Source organism: Lontra canadensis, unplaced genomic scaffold (genome assembly GCF_010015895.1).
Source record: "Lontra canadensis isolate GAN:19392208 unplaced genomic scaffold, GSC_riverotter_1.0 scaffold1, whole genome shotgun sequence".
NCBI classification, from domain to species: Eukaryota; Metazoa; Chordata; class Mammalia; order Carnivora; family Mustelidae; genus Lontra; species Lontra canadensis.
This window is the reverse complement of record NW_022630995.1, coordinates 67,526,462-67,544,352: the sequence shown is the minus strand read 5'-3', so window position 1 is coordinate 67,544,352 and position 17,891 is coordinate 67,526,462. Positions and strand designations below refer to the sequence as shown.

The 17,891-nt window shown below is 47.6% G+C and overlaps 1 protein-coding gene across 2 annotated transcripts in view; it reads left to right on the top strand.

The window, feature by feature from the left end:
- Nucleotides 1-17,891, top strand: part of PDE6B (phosphodiesterase 6B) — a 32,902-nt gene that overhangs the window by 4,539 nt on the left and 10,472 nt on the right. For both annotated transcript variants that reach the window (XM_032869794.1, XM_032869725.1), the window contains exons 2-6: nt 230-382; nt 695-784; nt 15,644-15,784; nt 15,875-15,949; nt 17,309-17,373. In XM_032869794.1, the coding sequence (XP_032725685.1) occupies nt 230-382; nt 695-784; nt 15,644-15,784; nt 15,875-15,949; nt 17,309-17,373 (524 nt within the window). The remainder of the gene's footprint in view (nt 1-229; nt 383-694; nt 785-15,643; nt 15,785-15,874; nt 15,950-17,308; nt 17,374-17,891) is intronic.

Below are 17,891 nucleotides of genomic sequence, written 5' to 3'. Positions count from 1 at the left end.
CGATGGGGGGAGCCACTCGGGCCTCTAACCCCCCACTTGGAGCCACAAGGACAGGCCACGGGCCATGTGCTCTTACACTGCCTGGGCTCCTGATGCCTGGGGCAGGGCCACCTGGGGCTCAGCACTGGCCTGGGTGGTGGCCTGGAGCTTAGCCCTGCCCCCACCAGGGATGGGGAAGCCCGGGCTCCCCAGACTGACGACCTCTCTTTCCTCTCCTCTTGCTACCCAGTGTCCCCACTTCAGCCCCTTTGCAGATGAGCTGACCGACTACGTGACAAAGAACATTCTGGCCACGCCCATCATGAATGGCAAAGACGTTGTGGCTGTCATTATGGCTGTGAACAAGCTTGATGGCCCATGTTTCACAAATGAAGACGAAGATGTGAGTGTTGGGGGCCTTCTGACCGTGCAAACCTCTGTGCGTGGGTCACCTCTGTCCCCGGGTCTGTCCTGTGCCTGGTGGGCATGTGTGTGTTATCCCGGTGTCTGTGTGCACACCTCTCCTCAGCTTAGCTCGCTGAGCTCATCTCTGTGTCCCTTCTACACGTCTGTCTGTCTCCTCACGTGTACGGGCCCATGTGTGCTGACATCAGTATCCTGTTCTAGGCAGCTGGGCGCCTCTCCAGCCTTGCACACCTGGGCACCTGCTAAGAACCAGGGTTTCTAACTGCTGTTGGTGTGATGTCTGTTTCAGGTTTTCTTGAAGTACCTGAATTTTGGCACCTTAAACCTGAAGATCTACCACCTGAGCTACCTGCACAACTGTGAGACGCGCCGCGGCCAGGTACCCGCCCCGCCCCAGCCCACCCTCGGGGACATCCGAGTGTGTCCCCGCCCCTGTGCCAGTCTCTCTGGACAGAGACAATATGGTGCTTAACCTGGGGGGTTCAAGACCCGCAGCTGCAGGGCTTCCTGTGGCTTTTCATGGCTATGTGTGATGTTTCGAGGGTGCCCGCTGCCGGGAGACAGTGTTGGGGGGACCATCGTGCAGCTGGGACCCAAGGAGAGGTTGGCTCTCTCATCCCTTCTGCCTACCCTGACTCACCCCCAACCCAGGTGGGTGTGGGCACCTGCAAATGCAGCAGACACCACTCCTCCTTAGAAGCTGCAGCAGACCCTCTTCAGGAGGGGCTGGGGTGAATGACGAATGGACAACGGGGACAGAGGTTCTGCCACCGGGCGGCAGAGTCCCCTGGGGGGTTCGGCGCCTAGCTGCACAGGATCGCCACTGCTTCCAGGGCTGGAATCTGCTTCCCCCCACCTCTCTCCCAGCAAGGAGGGTGTGGGGCCCGATGGGAGCAAGGCGGGGCCTTGTGTTTTGGGAGTGGGTACAGAGCTGGCGGGCACAGGAGGTAGGTCCCTTCTGTGTCCTCCTACCTCAGTTTCCGCCCCCCTGGAGGCCTGGAAGACAGTGTGTAGGCCCTGGGAGAGGACAAAAAGGAAGCTCTTGTCCCTCTGGGCCTGGAGCTGGGAAAGCTATAAAGATGTGGCCTCCAGGCTGAGCCTTAGAAGATGTGGAAGGTGACCTGGTCACTCCACGCCCTCCCCACTTTCTGTTCCATCTGCAAATGCTGTGTGCGTCCTAGTCACCTGCCGTAAACTTGCTTAAAATGATGAGAGGTTCCTCTGCTTGTGTCAGCATCTACAAAGGCTATTTGGGTTCCTCCACCTGACCCACCAGCTATGGAAGAAGCAGCCTGAGCTGGGGATCTGGGATCCCCTGAGGGTGTCTTCTGACCATAGGCCAGCCCCACTGACTGGGAAAGAAAATAAAAGCCTGAGAGCGATACCTCCCACAGGCCATGGCTGTGCAGCAGGGGCAGTGGGAAGACCCTTAGGGGAGGACAAGAGGGTACCCTGAGCAGAGGGAAGAACATGGCCTGAGGCCTTGGAAGAAGTGCTGGCACAGCTGGGGGTTGGTCAGGCAGGGCTCGGGGCCAAGTAGGGAGCAGAGAAGGGCTGTGAGGCTGGCCCGACACATGAGACTGGTTTCTAGAAAGGACCCCAAGTGCACTGTTCTCTTTAGGGGGAAGTCACTGTGAGCCCCATGCTGCAGGAACAGGGTTCTCCACCAGAAATGTGTCTCCTTTCACACTTCTAATAGTTTATATTATCATTTGTTTACATCCCTCTGGAGTCATGGGTGTTTAGGTTAAAACCCTGGTCAACTTGATTGATTTTGTTTTTCAGTGTGTTCTGACTGTAGCCATTCTCAGGCCACCTAACAAAACCCGTCAACCCCATCACTCTGGGGTGTTTTCTGTGTGTTTCGTTGGTGGATGGGTGAATTTGCTAGTTTCCAGGGTGGGGGGTGTTGAACACCCCGTACTTTCTGGCACAACCAGACACTCCAGACTCACTTGTATATTTCCCATCTGGCCCTGGAATTAGCAGTTCCCCAAGGAGCCTGCTGCTCTAATTGGGGAGTGATCTTAGAAGCAGAGATCTGGGCACTGGGTGTGTTCTTGGCTACTGGGGTATACATACGAGCCTGTGCGTGGACACATCTGCAAATAGTTCTACACGTAAGCACAAATCCACAGAAGTTAGACTTGCCTTCTTGCTGGTGTTCCAACATGATCTGTCACCACACGGATCATTCTGGCTTCCCCACTTGCTAGGATGCAGGTCTCCACTCTGACAGTGAGATCCTGGCTCTCCTCCTCCACCACTCATCCACGTTACTGTTTGTTCAGTCCCATTGTGGGCACAGCAAGAACAGAACCCCATCCCCCATTGAAGAGAGTTTTATCAAGCAGAGGACAGTGTTTACGGGCAACCCCTTTTCTCGTTAGTCTTAAAGACTCTGCTCATTTCCAAAAATCCTTCAGTCAGCCCCTTTCCCCCACCTACTTCAGCGAGGTGGTTCCAAGTGTACAGTTTGGTTCTCTAGTCAGAGTCTGCATTCTTTCGTGGAATCTCCCAGCCTCCTAAAGGACAGTCTCCTTGTGGCACCGTAGGGTCTGTTGTTTGTGCAGTAAACGTCTACAGACCTAACAAATGCATCATGACAGGTCTACACTGTTACAGTACCCTGCAGAATAATTTCACTGCCCTAAAACTCCCCTGTGCCCCACCCGCTCGTCTCTCCCTCCCCACCACCACGGAGCCGCCGCTGGGAGCCACTGATCCTTCTGCTGCCTCCACCGGTTTGCCTTTTCCGGAATGTCATAGAGTGAGAACCATGCAGTGTGTAGCTGTTTCAGATCGACTTCTTTCCCTTAGTAAGATGCATTTACAACTCCTCCATGTCTTTTTATGGCTTGATAGCTCATTTCTTTTTAGAGCTGAATAATATTCCATTGTCCGGATGTATCACATTCACCTGTGAAAGGACATCTTGATTGCTTCCGGTTTGGGGCAATTATGAATAAAATTGCTATAAACATTTGTGTGCAGGTTTGTGTGTAAGTTTCAGTTCAGGCAAGTATATACCAGATATATATATCATGTCATCTGCAAGATGTGCAGCTGCTGGATGATACGGCGTAAGTGTATCTAACTTTCTGAGAAACTGCCAAAAAGCAACTGTGTCATTTTGCATTCCATCGATAATGAATGAGAATTCCGATGGTTCCACAACCTCAACCACGTCAGTTTTTGGTACTGTCAGTTACTTGGATTTTAGTCATTCTAATTGATGTATCTGATTTTTGTTTTAATTTACAATTCCCTAATGATGCATATTATTGCACATTTTTTCAGATACTTATTTCCCATCTGTATCTTATTCTCTGGTGAGGTGTCTGTTCAGATCTTTACCCATTTTTAAATTAGTTTTCTGTTTCCTTATTGTTTACAGTTTTTGTAATTTTTGGATACAAGCCCTTTACTGGATGTGTGTTTTGTAAATATTTTCTCCAAGGATATAACGTGTTTCCTCATTCTCTTAACAGTGCATTTGGGAAAACAAAAGTTTTAAATTTTAATGAAGTCCACCTTACTAACTTTTCCTTCACAAAGTGTAGTTGCATCTTCAAACTCATTACCATGACCATCAAAAGATGGACGAGTGGATAAAGTAGATGTGAGACAGATATAATAGAATATGATTCAGTCTTTAAAAAGAATGAAATCTTGCCACTTGCGGCAACATGTGGGGAGCTAGAGAGTATAACCCTAAACAAAGTCAGTCAGAGAAAGACAAACACCATAGGATTTCACTTGTATGTGGAATTTAAGAAGCAAAACAAACAAGCAAAGGGGAAAAAACAAGAAACAGACTCTTAACAATAGAGAACGCACTGACTGTTGCGGGGGTGGGGGCCGTGAAACAGGTGATGGGGACTAAGGAGGATGCTTGTGATGACAAGCTTCCAGTGTCGTTCGGAAGTACTGGGTCACTGTATTGTGCACCTGAAACTAGCACAGCACTGGGTTTCACTAACTGGAATCAAAATAACAACTTCTTTTAAAAATCTCATCACCAAACTCAAGGTCATCCAAATTTTCTTCCATGTCATCTTCTAGGAGTTTTATAGTTAGGTCTATAAGTTAGTACTTATGAAAGCTGTAGGGTCTGGATTTAGATACACTTGTTTGCATATGGATATCAAATTTGCAAAACTATCCTTTCTCCACCAAATTGCCTTTATTCCTTCATCATACTGCAGTTGTGCGAGTCTGTTTCTGGGTTCTTGATTCTGCTTTATTGATCTATGCATCTATTTTTTCACTAATACCATAGTGTCTTGATCATTATAGCTTTGTAGTCTTGAAATCAGAAATATCAATTCTCCAACTTTTTTTCTGCAGTATTATGCTGGTTATTCCATGGGTCGGGGGAGGTGCCTTTCCATATAAACTTTAAAATCAGTTTGCCATATGCACTGAATAGATTGCTGGTATTTTTTTTTTAAAGATTTTATTTATTTGACACAGTGAGAGAGAGCTCACAAGTAGGCAGAGAGGCAGCTAGGGGGTGGGGGAAGCAGGCTCCCTACTGAGCAGAGAGCCCGATGCGGGCTCGATCCCAGGACCCTGAGATCACGACCTGAGCCGAAGGTAGAGGCCCAACCCATTGAGCCACCCAGGTGCCCCTAGATTGCTGGTATTTTAACTGGGACTGCATTTGTTAATTTGTACGTAAGCATTTTATTTTTATGCTAATATAAGTGGTTTTGCATTCTTAATTTCAAGTTCCAATTATGTATTGCTGATATAAAGAAAAGTGACTGACTTTTGTATGTTACCCTTGTATCCTGTGACCTTAAAGCAATTATTTATTAGTTCCAGGAAGGTTTTTTAAATTGATTCCTCGGTATTTTCACATAAACAATCATGTCATCTGCAAGCAAAGACAGTTTTATTCCTTCCTTCCCAATCTATCTACGTAGTATTTCTTCTTATGTTATTGTACTTGCTCAGAATTCCAGTACAATGTGGATAGGACTGGTGAGAGGGGACATCCTTGACATATTTCCAATATTAGGAGAGAAACATCTAGTTTCTCACCATTAAGTTTGATGCTTGCTGAAGGGTTTTGTAGAATTTTCATCTAGCTAAGGAAGCTTATTTCTATTTGGCAGAGTTTTTATTCTGAATGATTGTTGGATTTTTATAAAATACTTTTTCTTCATCAATTGATATGAACGTGTTATTTTTCTTCTTTAGCCTATTGACATGGTGGATTATACTGATTTTCAGATGTTGAGCCAGCCATGTAGACCTGGAATAAGTCATACTTACTCATGGATTATACTTATTTTTATACTTTATTGGATTGGTTTTGGTAATATATTTTTTAAATATTTTATTTATTTATTTGACAGAGATCACAAGTAGGCAGAGAGGCAGGCAGAGAGAGAGACAGGGGGAAGCAGGCTCCCTGCTGAGCAGAGAGCCCAATGCAAGGCTTGATCCCAGGACCCTGGGATCATGACCCAAGCTGAAGGCGGAGGCTTAACCCACTGAGCCACCCAGGCACCCTGATACAAAAATTCTTAATAAAATATTACCAAAACCAGGGGCGCCTGGGTGGCTCAGTGGGTTAAAGCCTCTGCCTTCGGCTTGGGTCATGATCCCAGGACCCTGGGATAGAGCTCTGCAACGGGCTCTCTGCTCAGCAGGGAGCCTGCTTCCTCCTCTCTCTCTGCTTGCTTCTCTGTCTACTTGTGATTTCTCTGTCAAATAAATAAATAAAATCTTTAAAAAAAAAAAGAATTTTTGCAAATGTTCATAAGAGATTTTGGTCTGTAGTTTTTCTTTCTTGTGATGTCTTTATCTGGTTTTGGTATGGGTAATTCTGGCCTCATAGAAGGGGTTAAGAAGAGTTCCCTCTGCTTCTATTTTTTGAAAGAGATTGTAGTGAATTTGGCATAATTTCTTCTAACTATGTTAAGTAGAATTCACCAATGAGTTCATCAAGGAAGGGTGCTTTCTTCTTGGAGGATTATTAATTATTATTCCAATATCTTTAATACATACAGTTCTATTCAGATGATTCTATTTCACCTTATATGGGTGATCTTTGTGTCTTGTGTCTTTGAAGGCATTGAAAACTATTTTATCTAAGTTGTTACCTTTTGGGGCTTAGTGTTGTTCTCGGTGTTTATTTTTTTTCCTTCTGCTTGCTTTAGGCTTAAATTGATTTTCCTTTTCTAGTTTCCTGAAATTAGACTATTGATTTTGGATCTTGCTTTTGCTCTATTATGTTCACTCGATGTTGTCAGCATGCCTCTAAGCGCCACTTTCACAGCATCCCACAAACCTCAACAAGCTGTATTTTTGTTTTCATGTACTTCAAACTCTTTATAAATTTCCTTGGAGACTTCTTCTTTGACCCATGTATTATTTAGAAGAGTTCTGTTTCATATATTTTGGAATTTGCCAACTACTTTCTGTTTAATTTCAGATCTCTAGTTTAATTCTACTGTAGTATGATAATACAAAGATATGTTTTATGGCCCAGAATATGGTCTATTTTGTTGAGTGCTCCATGTGACCTTGAAAGAATATATATTCTGCTGTTGTTGGATGCAGAGGTCGTACTGATTTCCTGCCTGCCAGATCTACCAGTTACTGAAAGAAGAGCATGGAAGTCAGCCGACTAGTGGGCTTATCTCTTTCTTCCTCAAGTTCTATCAGTGTTTGCTTCATGTAATTTGATGCTCTATAGTTAGGTCCATACACACTAAAGATGTTATCTCCTTGGAGAAATGACCCCCTGTGTCGTTATGTAATGTCCCTTTTTACCTCGAGAATGTTCCTTCTTCTGAAGTGTGCTTTGTCTACAACTGATAACAGCCATTGCAGGTTTCTTGTGATTGGTGTTAGCATAGTATATATTTCTCCTTCTCTTTACTGTTTTCCTAATTATTTTTATTGTGGTAAAATACACCTAACATAAAATTTACTATCTTAACCACTTTTAAGTCTACAGTTCAGTGGTATTAAGTGCATTCATATTGTGTAACCATTACACCATCCATCTCTAGAACTCTTTACATATTCCCAAGCTGAAACTCTAGCCTCATTAAATACTAACTTCCCAGTCCCCTTGTCCACAGCTCCTGGCACCCATCATTCTACTTTCTGCCTCTCTGATTCTGATTACTCGAAGTATCTCATATAAAGGGAATCATACAGTACTCATCCTTTTATAACTGGCTTGTTTCATTTAACATAAAGTCCTTGAGGTTCATCCATTTTGTAGCAGGTGTCCAAATTTCTTTCTTTTAAGACTGAATAATATTCTGTTATCTGGATAGACCACATTTTGCTCTCCTTTTATCCATCAATGTACACTTGGGTTGCTTCCACATTTTAACTATTGTGAATAACACTGTTATGAATATGAGTGTACAAACATCTCTTTGAGATCCCGCTTTCAGTTCTTTTGAGTACATACCCAAATGTGGAATTGCTGGGTCATAGGGTAGTTCTATTTTTAATTTTTTGAGGAACTTTCATACTGTTTTCCACAGTGACTGCACCATTTGCTGTTTTCGCCAACCGTGCCCAGCGTTCCAATTTCTCCACATTCTCTCCAACACTTGTTATTTCCTGGGTGTTTTTATAGTAGCCATACTAATGGGTATGAGGTGGTGCTTTATTGTAGTTCTGGTTTGCATTGCCCCAGTGATTAGTAATATTGATCATCCTTTCATGTGAGTATTGGCCATCTGTGTATCTTCTTTGGAATGTCTATTATAGTCCTTTGCCCATTTTTTAATCTGCTTATTTGGTTTTTTGTTGTTGAGTTTTAGGGATTCTTTACATAGTTTGCATATTCACCTCTTATGAGATATATGATTTAAAAATATTTTCTCCCATTCTGTGGGTTGCCCTTTTACCTTTGATGCACAGAAGTTTTTAATTTTCAGAAAGCCCAATTTATCTATTTTTTTTTCTTTTGTTGACTGGGTCTTTCTTGCCCTACCCAAGAAACCATTGCCAAACCCAGTGTCAAGAAGCTCTTGTCCTATGTTTTCTTTTAAGAGTTCTATAGTTATAGGTCTTACAAGTCCTTCATTCGTTTTAAGTTAATTTTTGTAAATGATGTGAGTTAAGGATCCACTTCAATTCTTTTGCACAGGGATATCCAGTTTTCCCAACACCATTTCTTCAAAAACTAACTTTCCCCCCACTGAATGATCTTGGAGCCCTTGTTGAAAATCATTTGACCATTTATGTGTGGGTTTATTTTTAGATTCTCTATTCTATTCCATTGATCTATTTGTCTGTCTTGATGTCAGAATCACATTGTTTTGATTAAGGTAGCTTTGTAACCAGTCTTGAGTTCAGGAAGAACTCAAATAAAAAAAAAAAACTCAAAAACTCAAACTCCTCTTTGTTCTTCTTTTCCAAGATTGGTTATTCAGGGCCCTTGAGATTCCATATGCATTTTAGGAATTTTTTTTTCATTCTGCAAAAACATCATTGAGATTTTGATAGGGATTACATTGAATCTCTAAGTCCCTTTGGGTGATATTGATATTGTAACAATATTAAGTCTTCCAATTCACGACTAAGGCCTGTGTTTCTATTTATTTATGCCTTCTTTAATTTATTTCAACAATGTTTTCTAGCTTTTGTTGTTACAATAATGCTAGCTTTTATAATTGCCCATGTATTTACTTTTATTGAAATCTTTATTTCTTTATACATCTGTGAGTCCCTTTCTTGTGTCCATCATTTCCACTGCAGGACTCCCTTTCACATTTCTTGCAGGACAGGTCTTGACCAATGCACTCAGCTTCTATTTACCTGGGAATGTCTTCATTTCTCTCTCAATTTTGAACAGTTTTGTTTTTTTTTTTAATTTTAGCACTTTGGTTATGTCAACCCATTGTCTTCTGACCTCCAAACAAGATTCCTGATGAGAAACCTGCAGACAGCCTTAGTGAGGATCTCTCATACGTGACAAGTCACTTTTCTCACTGTTTTCAAGGTTTTCTTTGTCTTGGCTTTCGACGGTTTGATTATAATGTGTCTTGGTGTGTGTTGAGCTTCCTGGGTGTTGATATTTATGTATTTCATCAAATTCAGGGAGTTTCCTGCCATTTTTCTTCAAACACCCTCTCTATATATCCCTCTGACGTGGCAGAATCTAGCCCACTTCCCTTGGGGCTGATGTCCTGAGTTGCTCTCATTCTGTCTGTCCCTGCTCTGTAGGCCCCTCTACTCCCAGGAATGGATAATGCAGCTTCCTCTCAGTCAGGCCCCTTAACTTAGTTGCTGTGTGGACATTTCCCCAGTTCTTATTAGCAGCATCTCCAAAACAGTGACTTCAGGCCAGGATTCAAAGCCCATCCCATGCATCCCAGGTGTGGGCCTTAGAGAGGCAAGTCTGGGAGTGTTTTCTTGGCTCTGTCCCACCACATACACTTCCCCCCATGTGGTATTGCCCAGAGGTGGGGGGAAAGGGAATGCAGTTCCATCCAGGAAAGTCACATCTCAGGGGAAGCCAGGTTTTTAATTCTATGCCTGTTGTGTCACTGAGCCTCCACTTCCCTCTCCAACTACCCCTGCTTGACTGCTCCCCTTTATAGACACAAATCAGAGCCCAGTCTGCCAAGATCATGGACACATCTCAGGATCCTTCTCCTTCTGCACCTTGTCAAGCCCACCCCCACTCAACAGTCAGAGACGTACTTTGAAAACTTAGGTCATGTCACTGGGTGGCCTCAGGGTCTCCCCTACAGTCCTCTTCCCCTGCTTCTGTCTCTCCCCACCCCCTGCTCCATCCCAGCTATTGTCCCCCATAGCCGTTGTCCCCTTTTATATCTGCAGGTCCCTCTGCCAAGAACACTGTTTCCACACACCCGTGGCTCCTCTGCAGAGAGATCTCCCCTGCCCTGAGTACCCCTGTCCAAGCCCCACATTCCCTACCTAGCCCTGCCTCCTATATTTCCTTTGTATTCCCTACATCTCCGCATAACAAGCCATATGGCGGTTCATGCTGCTCATGTTTTAGATCCCCCTGCCCCAACCTAGAAGTGAATTCTAAGACTCAGGGATTTTGGACTGTTCTGTTGTCTAGCTATCCCAGATCGAAACCAGGTAATAAGTTTCATTCCAGGAAGTGAACTGCCAAAGCTTAGGGAACACGGACTGTCTGGAAACTCATTGTTTCCTGTTGCTCAGACCACACACGTGTACAGACGTGCTTGAACTGAGAGCTCCACTGTGGACGTCCATGTCTAGTTGTGTGCTTTGATTTCCTACTCAGACATCACCTAGTCCAGGTAGAAAGCTGTTTCTGATACCTAGTACTATGAGCAACATTTTTAAGAACCCTAATTAATTTGCACAAAGCATGGGGCTCTACTTCACAATCCTTTTTTTTTTTAGAGAGGTAGATCTACCTTTTTCTCCAAAGAGACCGAACTTCAGACAATGACTAAAGACTGGCACCCAAACTGCTTCCAGTTAAGCCTGGGCCCTGGTCCTTTCTTTCTCTCCTCCTTGTGCTGCAGGAAAGCAGGCACCTGGGAATTAAAGCAATTCTCCAGCACAGCTTGTCCCCGCCCTCCTCAAACCTCAGCAGCTTTCCAGAGTCCTAACAACCCCTCAGCAGGGCTATAGTCCCTCAGACCAGCCCTCCATCCTCCAGCAAGAACTACTGACCACCCTTCTTGCAGGCTCCACTCAGGGGCTCCTGTCAATCCCTTCCTGAAAGAAGCTAAGCCACTTTGGTCAGAGGCAACAGAAGCAACAAGGTAAACATTAGGTTTGGCCAGGGATGTTGGAATTTCTCCCTGATCTATTGCGTCAAACTGACCCGTTTTAGCTGAATGATTCCCACTGCCCAACAGTCCAGATTGCACCAAAAGCTAGATGAAGGGCCGCATTGGTGAGCACTCTGGCCTCTCTGACCTTCTAGGCTACCCATGTGACCATGGCCTGCTGGCTCAGTGTGAAGACCAGAGTCCTGTCCCCTCCCAGGGCAGGACAGTTTCTGAAGGCCATAGAGACAGCACGTGTGCTCAACTGCTGGCCTCATATTCTTGTCATGTGGACAAGTGGAAACACTCAGAAGTCAGAGCATGTGGGTCAGAAAACAACAAGGAGGGGCTGGCAGGCCTCTCTACCCTGGGCAGTACCAGCTGGCTTTGTCATGAAGCCCCCACTGTGGTGTTACTGGACACAGAGTTGGGAAGAGATGCACCAGGGTGCAGATCATCTTTCCACCATAAATAACCCAGGAGCATGGATAACGTTGAACTATAGTGAAATAACAAGGAAACAATGAGGTTGCATATTTATACCCTTGTCTTAATATAATTTTCCCAATTTTTAGGCTCACATCATTTAACTTTAATTATGGCTGGGTTAAATGACTGGCCCTCAAAATTCCTGATGGTTGGACAACCAGCTCTCAGGAGCTCACCACTCAGTAAGAGCTCTGGGAGCCAAGGCCAATTGCAGTTCACCAGGCCACCTTTCCTGTCTGCCCCCCCAGACCCCAGGCAACCTGACACCACCCACCTGGAGTGTGAGTGTCAGGTTGGGCCTCACAAGGCCAGCCTTCCCTTCCAGAGGCTTTGCAGGCCTCTGTGTTATCTGTCCCCAAATGCAATTGGATACCCCTTATTTCTAAAGTCACCAGGGACCCCTCACCATTATCCCAGGTTTCCCATTTTGAAGCATGAATCTGTGAAGGGCAGCACCTCAGCACCCAGCTGACCATGGCTCCTGGTCACTCAAGCACCTAGTGTTTGGTTCACATCACAAGTGCTGGCACTGGTGTGCTGTGTGCTGAGGACAGCAGATACAGGCTTAAGGTCAAGAAGGGGTAACCACTCCCCAGGGAGAGGTCAAGGTCCAGAAGATGAGGTGTGAGTTACACCCTGAAAGAGGGGACAGGGAAAGGCAGAGGCCCTTGCCGAGCCACACAAGGTCCTAGTTTGACTCAACAAATTTCCTATATTTTAAAGATGAGATTTTACTTAAGAATCTGAGTTTTTAACTTCTCTTGGAAGTCTGAGGCCAGGGGTACCTGGGTAGCACACTCTTAATTTCAGCTCAGGTCTTAATCTCAGGGTTGTGAGTTCAAGCCCCACATCACACACACTGGGTGTGGAGTCTGCTTAAGAAAAAAGGAAGGAAGGGAGAGAGGGAGGGAAGAAGGAAGGAAAGAAGAAAGGGTGAAAGGAAGGAAGGAGGGAGGGAAGCTCGAGGCTCATCCCCTGATCCTTATGGCTGCTCCTGGAGGGTCCTGGCCTGCTAATCTCTAGCAAGCAACATGGAAGATGTCAGCCAGGGTCAAGGACCTCCTTGGTCTGGAGTCTGGGGCAGGGGGAGGCTGTCCTAGGAATGGGATGAGTAGGAGCAGACTCAGAAGGTCCCAGGTTGCAAGGGTGTCCAGGAGGCCCAAAGCACTGGAGATTCAGGAAGAACCACCCCAGAGTGACACAGGACAGACACTGCATGAAGATGCCTAGATGAAGCCCCAGAACACTCCAGAGCTGGAGCTCAGAAGAGCCTGGCAGGGACGGGGAGGGGGTTGTGCTGACCGGGTGCTCTAAATCCTGACGACACAGGTGCATGCTGACATGAAAATTCATCCAGCTGTGTTCCACCTCACTTGCTCACTGTGTGTGCCAGACTCAACTCAGAAAGCTAAAAAGGAAACAGGAAGATAGAGGAAGGGCAGAGGACCTCGGTGAGCCAGGCTGCCTGACTTCAGACCCACTGAGCTCCTATTTCCTCAGGGCCAAATGAGAACCAATTTTGGAGCAAAGACAAGCACGTGATGACTAGTCCCTGGTCTGATGGGAGTAGGGGAGGCTTAGGGTGTGACAAGAGGTGCTCTGCCAAGAGGGAAGGATGGGACGAGGTGGAGGGTCAGGAAGGGTCTCCCTTAGGTGCTGTGCTATGAGGTACAAGGCCTCCTCCTCCCCATTGTCTTCCTCCTGGGGGACAGGCTTTGGACACCAAAGTATTCAGGCAGCTCAAAAATTAAATGTGCTGCCCAGACACACACCCCCTCCCTGCACTCAGCAGGACCAGGAGATCTCCAGCTGTCCCATATATCTCTAAGCAGCTGGCCTCCCCTCATTCTTACTGCTCTGGTGTGTGTTCTGGTCCTAACCAGGGCTTTGTACACAGCGGGAGCTCAGGGAGTATCTGTGAGTTAGACACACAGATGATTAACACATTCATATGCACACTCATACACATACTCACACATGGGACTCCTAAAAGCCACACACTCTTCTGACAGCCTGACTCCTGTTCCACCATTCTTCCCAACATCCTGAGAGAAAAACATCATTTTACCCATTTTACAGGTGGGGAGACTGAGGTCTGGAAGTTAGCCGACCTTCCTAAGGTCACAGAGCTGAAGAGAAGCAGACCAGCACCCTTACGCACTAGGTGTGGAGAAAAAGAGTAATGAGTTCTGTATCCAAGCCATTAGCCAGGGAGGACTGGGGCACTAAGCCAGCACCTCAAAGGTGAAGGAGACACAGGGCAGTGCATGAGTGAACACTGAGTCCTGCCCTCCCCTGCTGTGCATGTCCAGACGTCCAAGTGGCATCTGGCTCCAGGACCTGGAATTCAGACTGTCTGCCTTAGAGCTTCGAACCCTCACAGCCTTCCCTGCAATCGGCAAACACACAGGTGTGAGGTACTCTGCTAACCATGGAAAAACTCCACCTCATGGAGCTTGTGGTGGAGTGGGGAGACAACGAGATTGTGCCTCTATGAGGTCAGAATGAAATAGGGTGTTGTAAGGATCAGGTTTGGCAAGTGTTCAAGACAGGCATTCCGAAGATGACTTTAGACTAAGACTCAAAGATGAGGAAGCCCTGGAATGAGTGTTGTGAAGGCAGAGGACAGACCTTGTACAATGGCCCAGTGGTCAGTCAGAGTGAGTGCTTATGGCACATGGGAGTGCCTTGGAGATCGATGGACAAAGAGAGGGCAGGGCCAGGCTACCAGGAAATCCTCCTTCACCAATGGAGAGTGGTGGGTGGGAAGAGGTCTCCATGAGCCTTGTGCTCTAATGGAGAGCATTAGGATTAAGCTGCCTGCTGGTAAGAGCACTCCAGGGCAAGTGGGGTCTCCAGAGCGCATTCCTGCCTATGACAGCAAAGGGTGGGCAGCTGCAGAGGGCCTGAGAGGGGCTGGCTGGAGGGGAACCATGCAAAGAAGAATCATGGTGGCAGGGAAGTCTTGGTACCAGGGAACACTTAATACAGGCCAGAAGATACATGAGGTTGTGAGTGGTGCAGCATGAAAGCACCTGTCTTTGGGCAGTGGCTGAGGAAACTGAGAAACTCGAGCCAGGCAGGTGAGGGGAGAGCTTCACGGAGTTCCTCTGAGCTTGGCCAGTGAGCCTGGACAGCAGCCTGGTGTTCAGTTGTGAGTCAATGTCCTGGGAAGGGTCTGGCCAGGGCCTCATGGAGCATGTCAATGAACTATCTCTCTCAACTCATTCTGTGGCATCCAAAATGCAATGAATCCGTGCTCTCAAACCCAGCTTCTCAAGGCTGATTAGGGAAGGCAGGTTGGTCAGAGTTTTGCCTTTAAATTTTAATGCATTCACTCTTTCATTCACTAACCCAGCCTAAGGCCCAGCACCAGACAGTGAGTGACAATGATGTAGCCAAAGCTTGGAGGCTTTACCTTCCAAGAGGTTTCAGGACACCTGGGTCAAGGAGCAGGTAGTCATGTGCTTAGATGAAACCATGGGTGATGGGACTCTGTGGAGATGCTATCGGGAGGGTACCATCCATCACCAGTGTCCCTCTGGAGCTCTGTGGTCAGATGCATGTGTACATGTGTATTGGGTATCACACAGGTGTTGGGGGTGTGTATGGCCACAGGCTCACAGTTGTGCCCCCCAGCTGCTGCTGTGGTCACATAGGTGTGTGTGTGTGTGTGTGTGTGTGTGTGACCATAGGCCCACAGGTATCCCCCCTCGTGTGCTGCTATGGTCACACATGTGGGGAGAAGGGGTAGCCACAGGCTCACAGGTGTGTCCTCCCGGCTACTACTGTGGTCACCCAGATGTGTGTGTGTGTGTGTATGTGGCCACAGACTCACAGGTGTCCCCCCCAGGTGCTGCTGTGGTCATATAGGTGTGGAGGGTGAGGAGTGACCACAAGCTCACAGGTGTGCCCCCCCAGGTGCTGCTGTTGTCACCCAGGTGTGTTTGTGTGGCCACAGGCTCACAGCTGTGCCCCCCACCCAGGTGCTGCTATGGTCAGCTAACAAGGTGTTTGAGGAACTGACAGACATCGAGAGGCAGTTCCACAAGGCATTCTACACCGTGCGTGCGTATCTGAACTGTGACCGGTACTCAGTGGGCCTCCTGGACATGACCAAGGAGAAGGTGAGGCCTCAGTTCTCCACAGGACTCCTGGCCAGCCTTGTCCGCTCCTGTGAGGACTCACTAACTCTGTCCCTTCTCTTCTCTGCTCAGGAATTCTTTGACGTGTGGCCCGTGCTAATGGGAGAAGCCCAGCCATACTCAGGCCCACGCACACCCGACGGCCGTGTGAGTCATGGTGGAGGGGGGACAGACCAAGCCCATGTACCTCGGTTTCCCTGGTTCCAACTACAACTCCAGAGTTGGGAAGGGACCTGTGCCAACCTGACCAAGGGTGGGAGAGGGAGGGCTACAGGAAGGATGTGGGGCTGTGGGGACAGATGGTTGTAGGCCAGCTGGCTACCTGACTGCTCTGGAGGTCAGTCTCTGAGTGCTTGTCTGCTGTCCCCAGTGACTCCAGCCCATGCTCTGGGGCCAGGTTGGGGTGGGTGCAGATCTCCTGATGGGGTTATTAGCCCAGTGAGAATGACCAGCAGCTGCCCCACCCTTAAATGACTGGAGAACCTCCCGTATGGAACCACGTATACATGGTTCCACGTGCACACATGTGTGCATGGGCAGGAGAAAGGCAGTGCGAAAAGGGCATGGGAGAAGGGGCAGATACCTCTGTCACTATTGTACACCCAATCTGGCACACACTACCCCACCTGGCCATGATTCAGTCTTCCCACCAGTCACATGGGGCTGATAACTGGGCCTTCCTCACAGGATTGTGGGTCAAGTGTGTAGAAGAGTTCCTGTTCATGGTTTGGCTGTGATCATGACTTGCCACAGTTGAGTGTTTGTGTGTCTGTGTATGTGTGTACTGGCCTGGGCGGGTTGTGTGCATACATTTGAAGGAGTCCCAGACCTAGTTTGTGTGTGGGCTTGAGTGGGACACAGACAGAATGAGGACAAATGCAAACCAAATGTGTATTGTGTGTCCCATGAGTGTCAGTGATGGTCTGTGTGTGTGTACATAAAGTGCATGTGAGGTTGTGTGTAACTATGGGTGTGGGGTTGTGAACGCATGTGTGCACATCCATGTGTTTACGTGAGATTGTGTGTAACTGTGTGGGTGCACCCGTGTGCACGTGAGGTTGTGTAAAACTGTGGGGGGTGCATGTGTGCATGTCCATGTGTGCACGTGAGGTTGCATGTAACTGTGTGGGTGTGAGCGCACATGTGCATGTCCATGTGTTATGTGAGGCTCTGTGTAACTATGTGGGTGCACGTGAGCACATCCATGTGTGCATGTGAGGTTGTGTGTAAGTGTGTGGGTGCGTGTGGCATCCAAAATGTGTGCACGTGAGGTGTGTAACTCCGTGGGTGCATGAGTGCATGTCCATGTGTGCATGTGTGGTTGTGTATAACTGTGTGGGCGCACGTATGCAAATCCATGTGTGCCTTGAGGTTGTGTGTAACTGTGGGGGTGTGGTGTGTGCTCTGTGTGCAAATGCACGTCCAGTACGACACCTGGGTAGCTCCTCTAACCCCCGGGGAGCTGTCCCAGGGAGCCCTTCACGACTGCTGTGGTCCATTTTGCAGGAAATCGTCTTCTACAAAGTCATCGACTATATCCTCCATGGCAAGGAAGACATCAAGGTCATCCCGTAAGTGCCAGGGTCTTGGGAGAAGCATCACCTGAAGGCAGAGCACCCTCAGACCCAGGCCCGGTGGGCTTTGGGGATTTGTCACAATGGCTCAGCAGCCTCAGGCTGGTCCCTCACACAGGGCTGCTCCCTATGCTGGAGGGTGAGACAGAATGGGATGGGGAGGGAGGCACCATGGACGTCCAGAGTGGACTTCCAGAGGCCCAGGTGAGCTATCCAGGTGGTCCTGTCAGCTATAACTGATCTTTGAGTCCCTCAGGGTCTCATCTTAGCTCACCCAGCCACCCACGCAGGTGGAGCCCCCAGAAGGCACACCCCATAGGGCAGGTAGGAGGGGATGTCCACCCCAGGGAAGCACAGCTAGGCTGAGGGCAGGTCAGGGCTCCAAACTAGAGACACTGGGGACAGGTGTTGGCCGTTCCTCGCTCTGTAGCTGCACGGCCATGTGACCCATAAGCCTGTCAGAACCCCATCCTGCAAGTTCCACCGAGGGTCTGGGATCCAGGCACTAAGCCTGC